General features: G+C 40.5%; 4 protein-coding genes across 9 annotated transcripts in view; 2 read left to right on the top strand and 2 right to left on the bottom strand.

Annotated features, from left to right (window-relative positions):
• The window catches only part of Src64b (Tyrosine-protein kinase Src64B), a 53,933-nt gene extending 51,245 nt beyond the window's left edge, over nt 1–2,688 (bottom strand). For both annotated transcript variants that reach the window (XM_076828791.1, XM_076828790.1), the window contains exon 1: nt 2,433–2,688. The gene's annotated coding sequence lies outside the window, so the exon portion shown is untranslated. The remainder of the gene's footprint in view (nt 1–2,432) is intronic.
• Nucleotides 2,689–3,082: 394 nt separating this feature from the next.
• Uev1a (Ubiquitin-conjugating enzyme variant 1A) lies at nt 3,083–4,991 on the top strand. Its single transcript, XM_076828822.1, has 4 exons — nt 3,083–3,420; nt 3,868–4,010; nt 4,212–4,337; nt 4,400–4,991. The coding sequence occupies exons 1-4, from the start codon at nt 3,396–3,398 to the stop codon at nt 4,538–4,540; spliced, it is 435 nt and encodes a 144-aa protein (XP_076684937.1). The 5' UTR covers nt 3,083–3,395; the 3' UTR covers nt 4,541–4,991.
• Nucleotides 4,992–6,267: 1,276 nt separating this feature from the next.
• Cyt-c1 (Cytochrome c1) lies at nt 6,268–8,917 on the bottom strand. Of its 4 annotated transcripts, none has more exons than XM_076828804.1 (9): nt 8,782–8,917; nt 8,588–8,705; nt 7,914–7,961; nt 7,570–7,718; nt 7,364–7,496; nt 7,127–7,291; nt 6,909–7,022; nt 6,703–6,837; nt 6,268–6,619 (listed from the first exon to the last, which is right to left on the bottom strand). In XM_076828804.1, exons 2-9 carry the CDS (start codon nt 8,657–8,659, stop codon nt 6,509–6,511), a joined length of 927 nt encoding a protein of 308 aa, XP_076684919.1. In that variant the 5' UTR covers nt 8,660–8,705; nt 8,782–8,917; the 3' UTR covers nt 6,268–6,508. The 4 variants fall into 4 exon arrangements, with proteins under 4 accessions (XP_076684919.1, XP_076684917.1, XP_076684918.1 ...); XM_076828802.1 differs by having other exon boundaries at nt 7,914–7,964; nt 8,782–8,916; XM_076828803.1 differs by having other exon boundaries at nt 7,914–7,964; nt 8,841–8,881.
• Nucleotides 8,918–9,251: 334 nt separating this feature from the next.
• On the top strand, nt 9,252–14,271 carry Tral (LSM14 family protein trailer hitch). 2 transcript variants are annotated; one of them, XM_076828792.1, is made up of 7 exons: nt 9,252–9,467; nt 10,526–10,680; nt 10,798–11,098; nt 12,074–12,275; nt 12,384–12,665; nt 12,930–13,109; nt 13,188–14,271. In XM_076828792.1, the coding sequence occupies exons 1-7, from the start codon at nt 9,347–9,349 to the stop codon at nt 13,495–13,497; spliced, it is 1,551 nt and encodes a 516-aa protein (XP_076684907.1). In that variant the 5' UTR covers nt 9,252–9,346; the 3' UTR covers nt 13,498–14,271. The 2 variants fall into 2 exon arrangements, with proteins under 2 accessions (XP_076684907.1, XP_076684908.1); XM_076828793.1 differs by having other exon boundaries at nt 9,254–9,467; nt 10,798–10,993.
• The last annotated feature ends 53 nt before the right edge of the window (nt 14,272–14,324 follow it).

The following is a 14,324-nucleotide window of genomic DNA, read 5'->3' on the forward strand; positions in this document are numbered from 1 at the left end:
CGCTTCTTTCACCGTTTCCTGAGGCGTATCTATGCCTGTTTGACGCAACACAGTACACAGGCTGTTCGGTGAATCCCCCAAAAAGATAAAGCAACCTCTTGAACGAGCATTTATCGCGCTGCATCCGTTGATACTTTACACGCGTGGTTCCTTCTTTGTCTGATAAAAGCTTTCATAAACTGCAAGCGAGGATGAAAAAGCTGTATCAAATTCCCCGCCGCCAGAAATATATATATATAGCGGCCTCGATGACCTTAATCGCCAGTGCAATGGGAAAACTTTGATTGCCACTTGCATCGTTACCAAACGGATATTCTCTTTAAATATTTAGCAAGGGTCGCGTCGTTCTAGATTCGAACATAAATTAGGACGATTTTCCTGGCGGGGCGTAGGACTCTGCATACCACTTCCGATGTACGAGTGCAACTCGTAAATGATAAACGATTCGAAGAAGTCAATTGCAGGGATTTCAATGCTCCGGACTCGCTGGGTTCCCAATAAAAGAATCTGTTATTTAAACAAATTGGGTCAATTTCTCTCGTACAACAGATAACAGATTTGCATTCCGCTTTCAATGCGCGCAACTCTTCGCAGATAAAGCAAACGGTTTAACGAGCCAGTGGCAGAAGTTTGAATAGCATTTGCTCGCGTACGTACAAAGCGTTACAAAATGCACGGCGCGGGCTGAAAGAAAAGGGTAGCTAAAAAAAAAAATATTCAAAAGAGTACGTACGCTAAAATTCCCTCCTAGTGGCCGTCGTTTTCGGCGAAATCGATTTTGAAAGGAAATTAAAAATAGAGCGACGGAAAATCCGCGCGATTGAATTTAAACGGCCGATGTAATAAAATATTTACTCTCCGCAGCCCGTCTACACTCGCAACAAAGGCCCACAGAAAGCTGCGCAAAGTTGACCGCTCGGTTGAGTGCGCGCGCGCACGCCCCCACGCAGTTTCAAAGTGAATTCTCCCATGAAACGATGGCTCGCGCGAAAAAATTTCATTCCCCTCTCTTTGGAGCTATTCTTTTTCACAGAGTGTCGCCTTCTGTCGAATCGCGTCCGCCGCGCGCTTCGATACACCCAGTGAGATCGGCAGCTAGAACGCTGGAACACTGGCGTTCGCGGGCACAATGTTATCGAGCGCGAACGATAACGGTCAATCCACGTTTGCAAAGTGGGCGCGTGCGGTGAAAGCTCTCGCGAAACGCGCGCGCGTGCCAATGCCACGCAACGACACGGCAACAGACGTACAATTAAAAGAAAGTTCAACGCCGCTAACGATTCGCCTATCGCGTGGCTCCCGCGCACTGGGATCGAATATTTCTCAAGTTAATCGAGCCGGTAACGGTATACACCTGAACCCGGGAGGGCAGCGGCCGATCGTCGCAACCGAAGGACTCGTTTATTGCTCTTTTACTTTCGTCGTGGTTCCCTGATCTCTTTTTCACAGTTCGCTGGCCGGCCTATTCATTGACAAACAGCCCTGGCAACCGTCGTGAAAACGGTACGTGTACACGCGAGCAGACGGCGGTGGTACGAAGAGAAGTATCGGAGCCAATTAGAAGGTTCACGGGGACGCGAAACTATCGATGACCGTGGCCGCGTACACGGCGATTACCTCTTCTCGGTCTGTTTTCGTGAACGTTTTACGGCCGCCTTCGCAACAGCCGCTCACGCGGCGTTACGAGCTTGTCGGGAGCACGGAGCGTTTAAATATTTGGAGCGGGCTATCGAAAATTTCAGCAGAGATTTTTTTAATGCCAGCTGAACGCCCGTGCGTTCTTTTATTTCTCACGTGTAAACGAACCGGGGCAGCGCGCGTGCTGTTTGCCCGACGCATCGATAAATAAGAGTTTTAATATGTGCCCTCGATGGTTTTCGAATCAAATGTTTGTGCACGCGATTGCGCGCTTGCCATCGAAACGGGGAGAACGGAACAATTTTGAAAATTTGTTTGCTATATTAACGATCTACCATTACGGAGTGAAATATGAGAAAGGATACGCGTACTAAACGGTATGGTAAACTCAGTCCGACAAATTAACCCGGACAATAAAATCACGAATCACAAATGCAGGCCCTTAACTTCCCACATGAAGGTTCACCTTATCGATATTCTTCTGTTTACAGTTTCTTTCGCACGAATCTCTTTAACCATGGCACAAACATTCTTTAAATCAGAAAGTTTTATAAGAAACGCGACGACTCGCCGCTAACATTCGATTAAACGTCCATGGAGAAGATAATTCTGCAGAATGTTTGGAAATTTACGACAATGGGTAGCTAAAGGTCAATGGCGTTCGTTTGTTTATTATGGTGGACACTCCGGTAGGTGTATCTGCTCGCATGTCAAACAGCGCACACGGGCACTCTCGGGGGCAGTTCCCTTATAAACGCGAAAAATCTGAATTGTTTTTTTTTAATTCCACATACCTGTCTGGCAGCAGGATCCCCGACGTTCTTCGAGTAATCCGCGTTCGGTGGGACGTTTCAATTAATCGTAAAGCACATTTTAAACACACGCCGAGGCACACTGTGCGGCAGCAAGAGTCAACGAAATGCACCACGAGCAGACTGACAGTTACCACGGGTTGTTCATTATTGGAAAATCTGCCCTGCAGGCTGCTCTTGCGCAGCCGGCGCGATACTACCGACTTCCTCCCCACTACCGGGTCGACGCCATTTGTACCAGCCCTCCTTCCCACTAATCCCACTGGCGTCCGACTTTGCTCACATGCGTAGTGGGGCAGCGCAGATCCCCGTCCCTGCGTAGAAATTCAACGCTCACGGCAAACCTCCTATATAAACTCAGTTGTAATGAAAACACCGTCGAAACTATTAGCGTACGAAGCTTAATCTACAATCTTCTATTAGAAATCTCGTACGCACGATCATCCTAGCAAAAATCGTATGTGACACTTTCCGTCGGGCATTATAGATACCGCTCTTGTGCTTGGCGCAAAGTGCCGCATCGTTAGATGGGAAGAATATTTGCCTGAAAAGCAGTAAAAGCTGAGAGTGATAACTGTTTAGATAAGGTCGTAGAGCGTAATGGAATTATGAATCTGTTGGAAGCGTAGAGATTGCGAAACTTGTATGGGACTTGTAAGAACAACGCTGGCAACTGTGAGACGCGAAATTTGCAATGCGGTAAACCCGTCTAGACAGTGAGTAGTCTGTGGAAACAGACAGCCTCACGGAGGTTGGCTGAATTTTCCCAAAGTGAATTTCACTGGAATATTAGATATTATTTTCCTTGCCTTATCTCCGGGTGATGAAAGATCCGTGCCACAGTTAAGCTGCATATTGTAAAGTGTATCGGTTCGCGGCACGTTATCCGGTGTCGCTTGGGTATCCTTTAGAAAAATATACAGCGCTTCACAAAAATAAGATATCATGGCGGTACCCGCTACCGGTGTAGGTAAGTATTTTATGTCTGTTTTACGAGCTAAAGATGCGAACGACGCGTATACCCGTTGTCCCGTGGAGATCAAAGACCGGCGTAATAAAATCTCAAATGAATCCCGCGTTAAGTTCCCCGGCGAAAATCGAGCCCACGAAATCCCGACGAAATATGAGAACTGTCGTAGTTCTTTTATAATAACTTATCACGCACAGTAAACGTGTCTAAAAGTAATCAGTGGCTCGTTAACTTCTCGGCGGTATCTCTGTTATTTTCTTCTCGCCGCATAACGAAATTTCCGCACGATTAACGAAAGATTACGAGAGTATTAGCGAGCAGTAGGTTACACCATGCCTAAAGTCACAGAAACTCATAACCTGTACTTGTTCCAGCTTCTCCGATTAACAGTATCTAATTTATTTCATCGTCCCTGCTGGAAGTAACTCACCTTTTGCATTCTTTTAGTTGTGCCACGAAACTTTCGTCTACTAGAGGAATTAGAACAAGGTCAGAAAGGAGTAGGCGATGGTACAATCAGTTGGGGCTTGGAAAACGATGATGACATGACTCTTACACATTGGACTGGAATGATAATTGGACCACCTAGAGTAATTTCTTTGAAATTCTTCTCTGCCGATCCGAAACATAGACTTAATTTTTGTATCATTATTCTCCGCACGAATTCATGCTGTACCAGTGAAAGCAGTATCGATAAGACTTAAAGCTTTAATAAATATACTTGCACATACGTCTGTATCAATAATTACTTAAGTTAGCAAAGTGTTTAAGCTTCGCATAATGTTTTCTAGACACCGTATGAAAATAGGATGTACAGTTTGAAAATTGATTGCGGTCAAAGATATCCAGATGATGCTCCTAACGTAAGATTTTTAAGCAGGATTAATATGAATTGTATCAACAGTACTACAGGCGCAGTAAGTATCCAATGACGTTCGAATGCATTAACAGGATAGTTATCGCGTCTGGCATTTTGTAGGTCGATAATCGCAGCGTACCAGTACTCGCGAAATGGCAACGGGAGTACACAATTAAAACAGTTCTTCAAGAGCTTCGTCGTTTGATGACACTGAAGGAAAATATGAAACTGTCTCAGCCTCCGGAGGGTAGCACTTTTTAGCCTAACCACGTGTAAACTCAACATCTCTTCCTTTCTGCGGTAGCATGGGGCGAGATCCGATAAAGGTACCGAATAATATTAAATGGGTGCCCAATAAAAACGTACGCTAAGAAGTAACACCTGTATAAAAAGAAAAAAAAAAGAGAAGGTGGTGATGACTATAAAAGTTGAATCAGTGTTTTCAATTTACAAAAGTATCTACTTAGAAAATCCATTCGGACGCTTATTTCTACTTATCGTTTTCTTAACCGTAGAGCACATCTCACGTATGTACGTAAAGTTATCCCTTTAATTTTACTATTTTATTGTAAAGATTACGCGCTTACGTTTAATTTAAGAAAATGCTGTTTCAGCTTTTTAAGTTAATACAATCTAAAACAAGAGTCATATTTTGAATCTTAAAACTGGAAACACAGACTGTGTAATAAAAAGTAATAATCAATAAGAACAACTTATGCCTTCAAAGTTTTTTAAACGAAACAAAAAAAAAAACAAGTATGCCTGAATATAAATTAGTGAACATTTCAGTTCGTGCATAAGTGCCATTTCATAATCTGTGGAGGTGTCTCACTAATTAATGTAGAACCATCCTAAATTTTAATAATTTATATCTCCGTGTGCTCATTTTTACCAAGCCTTACATTACTTTCTCTCTGTTAATTGTTACTAAGGTTTTAGCGAACAACAGGTTGTTGAGATCAATATTTGATGTAATAATGTGCCTTTTTGTGCGAGTAGCATAAAAGTGAGCATGTATCGAGCGTGTTTGGTTGAGACATCATCCAAGAACGGCCTCTTATTCTATATATATATATATATATACACATATATATATAAAAAAAAAAGGAAGAAAAGTGGAAAATGTTTCTTAGTTGATGAAACGAATTGTGTTAACGATTGAAGCATACCAAGTAGTAATTTGGTTAATAGTAGCATGTATGGTAAATGGTATAGTGTTGCATCAACGGGTACATCAATATATGAAGCATTATGTTGAAAATCATCAGTTCTCCATTCCACTATTTATATATAAGTAATGTATTGTAAGTTTCGGTCATTACGACACAAATGCGCGACACGTGCATTATCTACTTTCTGACCATCCAGCTTCATGATTGATGTATTAGTAAAATTATACTTAATTTCTTCACAAACATCCGAAGCATCATAAATAGCTTTTCAGTCATTAGGAGATCAGGTCTGTAATACTAGCGAAATTCTATTACGAATCGCTAGAAACTATACCGTTCCCATAAAGATTGCGTGCAGAGCGGAAAAAGGTTTTCCATAACTATGTTACATTTTAGAGAAGGAAATATAATCGTAAATTATTTCAAACATAATATAATTTTTTTTGGAGTTTTGTTATCCAAGCTGTAGCAATGTCTGTCCTTTATTTTTAAAGTAAATCCAAACCAAAGTATGAGATTTTTAACAGAATTCCACATTTATTGTGCGATAGTATGAAATTCTCAACTACCTGAAACATTATACATACATACCTCTTCATCAGCTTCGCATTTCAGTATTACACTATAAATAATGTAATAGTGTAATCCAATTCATATTACTAAAAATATTAAATAATTATTCCTCTATGTCGACGAAGTCAAGCTTGAAAAGAAATAAAAGGATTTCTTTAGAAACGATCTTCACATTAATAATTTCTACTTCCTTTAACGCCGATACTTTGAGGACGCTTCGCCGGATAATAAATCTATGTTAAATGTGTTTAACAATTTATTTGTACCAGACGATGGTATCATTGGCTGTAGTTATATGTACAATGCGTAAGTTGATTGACTTTGGACTGACGTTAATGTGAATGTACGTCAGTTTGCGTGTAACTGTCTTCAAAGATGCGCAGTTTCCGAATCAGTTATAAAACTACACTCCAATATGGAAAGCTAACATCGTCGAATCAAGTTCTTTGAGCTAATCACTGAATTGATTTATGATTCAAGGCTATTACTTTCTCGTTTTAGGGGTGAAAAGTATCTTGGTATTCTTTATGGTTGTCCACTTGTGTCTCTTCATGTAAAACAATAATGCTGTTAGCGCTACGAATACCGCGGTACCCTGAAAATAACGAAAGATAATTAAGTCCCACGTGTATCAGCTGCATATCGTTCCGGAAATGTATTTTCACAACTGCATTTCACCTTAATGGTTAATCTCTTTCTGTCGTCGTGTTCGCAATTCGACGTCCACATTAGGAATGTGGTGATATCTTTTGCTATTTGAGAAGCAGTCGCCGGAGTGCCATCCTCGAATTCTAGCACTTCGTCGAAAACGACCTAACACATTTATGTGTAATTAATTTCAAAAGCAACTTAAGAAATTACTTCAGATAATTAATTTTATTTACCTGCGCCATACCAATACCTCCACCTGGGAAATAAGGATTGAAGTATTGACCTTCTCTTATTGGAATACCAGCTGGTGGCTCCATATAGCCAGTTAACAAAGAGAATACATAGTTCTGGAACATAAATTATATTTGAAGTTATACTAAACATCCATTCCAAACAAAATTGCATCGCTCGAATGCAATTTAACCCAAAGCTGAAAAAACGACTAATTTACCTCTCCGTTATGCCTGGCATTAACTATGTATGATAAATCTGGTGGATAGCCGCCGTTATTAGCTGCCCTAGCAGCTTCTTCGTTTGGATATGGCGATGGAATATAGTCTGACAATTTGCCAGGGCGCATAAAGTAGTTTCCAGTCTCATCAGGACCATCTTTCACCTATATTAAAAAAAGAAAAGTTCTCTCATGTCCGTACATATCATTTAATCTTAATTCTTGGCAGTTATGCACCTCAATTTCTTCTGCAAGTGCTTTTGCCTCGTCTTCAGTGTGTGTAACACCAACAAGGTGTCGGTACGCTACGTACTGCAGACTGTGACAAGCTGAACACACATTTTTGTATACCTCCCAGCCTCGCCGCATGCTAAATAACGAAAAGTCTGTTCGTATATTCCAGGTTCAGATCGTAAGCTGCGCAATATTATGTTTCCAGTTACCTCGCATGATCGAGCGCGCTGATCACACCATAGAAGTCCCATTTATAATTCGGTGCATGGGCGACTAGTTCGTCCGCTTTTACGGAGCTATCCAAGGTGTAAATTAACGTGCTAATACCCCCCGCTGTTACACCCAAGCAGGTCAATAGCTGTAATTATTTTAATATAAACGTTTCAAAGATTATTTATTACTCGCGTATTGCCAGTGCAATAATGATATTTAAACGATCGAAACTTACTATTAATACATGTGCAGGAATGTAATGGAAATCAGGCTATGTCGTCGTTGGATTGGGAAAGGGAAAGGAAAAGGCATCTTCGATTGATTATAGAATTACACATACCACTTTTTTACTCCTGGACCATTGATTCGCTGTAGAAAAATTATGAACCTGCTGAAATTGAAAGCAAAGTGTTATGTCAGATACGTTCGGACGACGGTGAAAGATTTTTATTTTTTTTTTAATTTAATAGATGAGATTAATAAGATCTATAGTATTAAAAGATGTACTAGATGAACTCATTCCTTGGCACTTCAATGGGCAAGTTACACATTAGCAATGATTTTACATTAATTTTACTGTTATCTTTCGAAATCCTCTATACAAGATTACGATTTCTCGAATGAGCAAGATTATGATGCCTTTCAGTCATAGATCTGATTCTCTAAAAACTACCCACACAGTAATCACGCATGTTTCACCATGGCAGCATCACAATTTTCAGTACTGACCGCTATTACATAACATCAGACAAAACATCCTCGAAAATCTTTCGGATTTATTACCCTTCTATGAAATACGGCCAATTAGAGGCGGAAGTGTGTTAGGCAGCGTAAAATTAAAGTATCTTCGGAAAAAATGTCATAGCAGCCGACAACTAGTGCAGTTCCACGGGAACCCTTCATATTAAGTTCAGAACGTCAATATTATAAAACGAACGCCGCGACACATAGTGATATTCCTCTAACGGGCAATCAAATATACTTAAAGGCGAGTGATATTTCTGAATTACATACCTGACTGAAAAGCGGTCCATAATTCGACTTTAACAGACCCGATTTACAAACCCGACCCAATGAAGCCGCCATGTTGGCCAGAGGTGCAATGTGCAGAGACCGCTAGTCAATCACATATCTGTGGAAAAGAGATTTGTCAATCACTAGAACAATAATCTGTCGCGCAGTTTACACCTTTCTATCGTTATGTATACATTTTTCAACCGTATCCACACAGTTCTTAGCGAGTAGGGACAAGAGAGAAGGTTCTTACACAACTTTCAAGTACCTGAGTCGACTCTAATCAAGGATACCAACACTGTAACACCAGGTTTAAACGTTTGAATGCATCCAACATATGTCCATACTGCTTACAATATTTCCTTATTTATGGATATTATTAAGCGCATTATATTTCGCATCCTGTCTTCTGCTAACAACATTGTTGAATTCATGCGTATGCGTGAAACACATTTACGTATACAGGATCGCTATAAATTTACAATGTTCCGTGATAAATAGTGTGGCCCGCGTCGTTGCGTTCTTCTTTCTCCACGATTAATTGTTTAATGCAGCGAGTATTTTATTTATCTATAACTTGCTTACGTTCGAAATTTATAAAGCATCTCTGGATTCGTGGGGGCGTGGCGCATGCGCAAATTCTGTTGGTAGACTTGGCAGTTTGCTGTCGACCATTGGTGTCAGCTGGTGGTTTCGTCAGATGGTATCGTGAATCCTGTAATATCACATCGATCACCGTGCTGAAGAAAAGGATTCAAGATGAGCGGAGGAATGCCGGAACTGGGCTCGAAGATTAGTTTAATATCGAAGGCGGATATTCGTTACGAAGGCCGGCTATTTACCGTTGATCCTCAAGAATGCACGATTGCTCTAGCGAATGGTGAGTCCCGAATCAAGATGGATACCGAAATCAGTTTTGCCGCTGCTCCATTTCCCGGTTATTTCGATCTAGCACCCGTCACTATTAATCCCCGATTACCTTTCGCTTCTCGCTTTCCACGCTTCAGTCGTACCTCGTTTCTAATAATTCGAGAGTCCCTTTGCCTTTATCCAGCTCGAAAATACTTTCCGAACGATCGGTATTTGATTCGTCCGGTAAAGCTTCGATACACAACAACCGGGGTCACCCGTCACTTGTAACGGCTGTTTTGCAGAATATTCCTAATTCAAATAGACGTTCCGCGAAATCTTACTGTATTTCACATATTCCCAATTTTCATAAACCCGCCAGAATTATGTTTAACGCTCTTGAAAATATAACAATCTGTGCTTGGTTGCAAAGGAACGATGTGTGGAAGTTAGATGTATGTCACGTAAATACTATTTATCTGAGCAATCGTATGTTTTCGTGTTACAAAACTTTTAATTAAATTAAAGAATTGAATTTTCTCGCAACGTGTAATAAATATTATCTTCTAATATCTTTGATGTAAAGTCGTATCTGCTTTGTTCTTCAGTGTAATCTGCAAGAAAAGATTGAGCAGATTCAATTTTGGATATTCACAAGTAAAATCGATCGAAATTGGTATATTTCCAATGATAATACAAGCAATATCATTTGTACAGAATTAGGTTGTTTCAAAGCCATTACTTACATCCACCATTGTGTGGAATGTTTGTGTTTCGTGCTCGCTCTGTTTATGTCTCCTGTCCTTTCTTTTTTCAGCTACCATTACAAAACTGTTATAATGAATCGTTAAATTTGAATTTTATAGCAATGTATATCGACCTCGTTCGTAATATACAAACTATAACTTATAATTTAACTTATATATTTTTATTTTACAATCTCCTTTTACATTTTATACGCACGCAAGGTATAGAGATATCGAAAATATAATTTGTAAATTATTTTCGTAGACAATTAACATCGAGGCATACTAAACAAATATCTTATTAGAATATACAATGTATTATTCGATTTCTCTTGTAACGCAGTGCGTTCTTTTGGAACGGAGGACCGAGAAACGCAACTTCCGGTGGCACCGCAGAATCAAGTGTACGAGTACATTTTGTTCCGTGGCTCGGATATTAAAGATATTCGAGTTGTCAACAATGTTAGTTCTATTCCAAACGATCCGGCCATTGTGCAGGTAATTACTTTAAATATTTTTAATTAATAACAATTAGCAAATGTAAACATTGTGTACAAAAATACGATTTGACGGCGGCTGTAATTACGATTGCTAAATAATTACGGTTATTTATAGATGACAGTGCAACCGTCGATGAGCCAGCAGTCATACCAGCCACAACCCAGTTATCCTCATCCAATGATGGGCCAGATGGGTCCGATGGGTGGGCAATATGGGACACCCTATGGCATGACAATGGGTACCATGGGACCGGTAATGGGAATAGCGACTGCTCCTAGAGATCCACGTGGACCAATGAATAAACAGCCAAGTGAGTTGAGCTTGGGCTCCGCTGAACCCAATGCCATCTCTATCCCAAACTCACTACCGACGGCCAATGTCGACCCATTACCAAAAGACCAATCTCCGGAAGATGGTAAACTGTTTTTGCTATGAACTATCCTTCGCCAATGGCATGCTTGCTGCTTCTTCTTTGGTAATGCCTGCTAACTTCACTCGTAAACTCAATAACTCTCTCTTATTAACTGCAAATTACATATCATATGTGAATAAAACATCTAAAATGCTTGTTTCTATTTTATCTCTTCCAATCTTTTATTTTGCAAACTGCATTTCTATCATAACTTAGCTTGTGCTTTGACTTGACTCTGCAAACTCATGCGCAAACTCATGTTTGTGATTATTGATATATGTGTAAACGTTTAGAAATCTATGTAGTACATACTATAATTTATGATTTTACGAATACTTTAATAATTAAATACATATATTGCTTTAACGTGATTGTTTCTTGCGTTTGCTTCGCCGCACAACGTGATGTTAATAACTTTTGTGGTCTATTGACTTGAAAATGTGCTCGCTTAAGCAGTTATAAATAATTTTATTTCCATTATTTAATATGTCACGAAGAAAGCTTTCATAATAAAACGTGCGTTTATTATTACTTTTTAAATTGATATGATTTAGAGTAATCACCCAGCTTCATCATTTCGAGTGATCGGCTTGCGTCGTGTATAATTTAAACATGTATCGTAATTTGCTCATGGTTTTCAGTAGTTTATCTCTTTCACCAAAAGTTTGTGCATGAAAATTTCTTCATTACATTTATAACACCTAATTTTACTCTAAACGTGCATTTGAATCTCATTTAAATAGCATCCGAAGCATTATGTACTAGCAAGTACAATAATAGCAAGAACAGTTGAAGTTTTACGTAGAAATCTCTCCCTGAAATTAATTTTTATGCAATGTAGTATTTTGTAATCATACTATGCTTAGAGCTCGAATTAAACCTACGATACTGAATATATACTGAAATGTACGGCCTTGAAATCGTTACTGAACGTACCGAGATACGCGAAGTATGTGACCATTTACTTTGTCGTCATAGGTGTGTTAGATCTTATTAGTGGTGGTTCCCGATCAACAACTCCAACTTCGTCCTTATTGACACGAAAAAGTCCAACAATGGATCAGGGTATTCAGGTAGGCCATCAGCAGCAGCAACAACAACAGCCGAGCGGTAACATTGGCAAGCTCGGCGACAAGACGAACATGAGAACCATTCAGCCTGCTAGACGCGATCATGATAGGTAACGGATCGATAACATTTGTGTCTTTTCTAAAAACTAGTTACCGCTAATGTTAGTATTACGTCGTTGGTGGAGTTTGTACGTGCAGTTTTACGCTTTTACTTTCAGTCATACTGGCAACAAGACAGGTGGCACCGTCTCTCAATATAACGAAGGGAAGCGTGATACAATGAAGCAGGATGGTCAGATGCAGGGTCAGGGTACTCATCAGCAAGGTGGCAGAGGGAACCGCGGTGGATGGATGAATCGTGGAAACATGCGGGGCCGAGGGAGAGGCCGCGGTGGTTTTAGAAACCAACCCGGCAATGCTGGCGCCAAGCCGAAGAATACATTGAAATTCGATAATGATTATGACTTCGAGCAAGCTAACACCCAGTTCGAGGAATTGAGGTAGTTACTTGTTCCTCTAGCGCGAATCTTTTATTCAGCATGGTCGTGCCGGATTCATTTCAAGTACTGTTTGAAATGACCAATGTGGAAGCCATGCAAAATTAACGTTAAGCGTTTTTTAAAGTGACACATAATCGTTTTATTTATGTATTGCTTACGCGACGCGTCGACAAATCCATTTATCTCTTACAACAGAAGTTTCATTCGCCAAGCTGATGGAAATTGAGGAATATACCAAACAAGCTTTCGTTCCATATATTCTAGATCTCAGTTGGCGAAAACGAAGATTGATTCTGGTGCTGATAACGAAAAGAAGGATGACAGTGGTAATGAAACTGGAGCAGGCGAAGGTGAGCCCGAAGAGGAGCCAGAGATAGTTCATTACGATAAGTCGAAATCTTTCTTCGACAATATTAGCTGCGAAGCTGTCGAGAGGAGTAAAGGGTAAGTGGATAAATTTGTAGTTTGGATAGCTTGCAGTTAATATACGTACGGAGAAATTATATTCGCAAAATCCTGCAGCCGGTTCCAGCGCACGGACTGGAGGACAGAGCGCAAATTGAACTCCGAAACATTTGGTGTGGCGTCAACGAGGCGCGGCGGTTTCCGCGGACGCGGTTATTACAATCGCGGGATGGGAGGCATGTACCGAGGCGGCGGTGGTAACGGCGGTTCTGGTTTCCGAGGCGGTTACAGAGGTAGTTCCAGAGGCGGGAACCGCAAGCCTGCTAACCAGCAACAACAGAACAACCCTGGGAGTCAAACCCAGCGTACGACCAACGAACAATCCGCTGCTCAGTCGCAGCAGAATAGCCGCGTCGTGTCCTTTTGAATGAACAACGCGCCACTATATGTATAAGTATTCACTTTAGATTAAGATTTTTACGATATGTGCTCTGCCCTTATGGACTGATTTGAATTCGAGTTGATGATGGATTCAATGATTTAAGAATGAGGGGTTAAAGAAAAAGTAACGGTAAAGGAAAAGTTCTTTGACAGAACTTTATCGAGGGTCTTTTCTATTCAACCACGCAGGTACACCGTAGGGGGAATTTAATCGATGCTTTGCAAAAGTCCTGCGTTTAAAATATCTCGACGAATAAACGTGGATCTTGTTGTTATAAGTAGTTACTTTTCGGAACTCGATATTCAGAGCCATCATGTCCTACGAGTTAAGGTAACGTCGGATGCTTATGAACGTATAAAAATAAAAAAAAAGTACAATACACGCCGGACGGTTAGAATACTTGCAAGAACATACGCACGAGACGGGGGAAGGGGGGGGGGGCGTTGAGAACTATGAAGTCTAATCGTGTGAACGCTGATTAACTCGACAAGCATGCAACTACAATTAAGAGAACAATAAGAATCTCAAGGGAAATTTTTTGTAATGCAACTGTGAGCGCGGTAATCTAGGGGGAGAAAAATAGAGGAGTGTAAGCACGTAACGATTTTCAAGAAAGACGGTGGGGTAATGACTAGTAACTGATTGTCTGTGTTGCATGTGTTGTGATTCAGTTGAGGCACATAAAACGTTGATCGCCGCTTTTTCGCGAGTAAACGGAACACTAATCGGTAGGAGAAAGGAACAAGAGAGAGAGAGCGAGAGAGAGAGAGAGGAAAAAAACAAAACAAAGTGGAACACGCGTACAATCGCAA

Source organism: Andrena cerasifolii, chromosome 16 (assembly GCF_050908995.1).
Source record: "Andrena cerasifolii isolate SP2316 chromosome 16, iyAndCera1_principal, whole genome shotgun sequence".
In the NCBI taxonomy this organism is placed as follows: domain Eukaryota; kingdom Metazoa; phylum Arthropoda; class Insecta; order Hymenoptera; family Andrenidae; genus Andrena; species Andrena cerasifolii.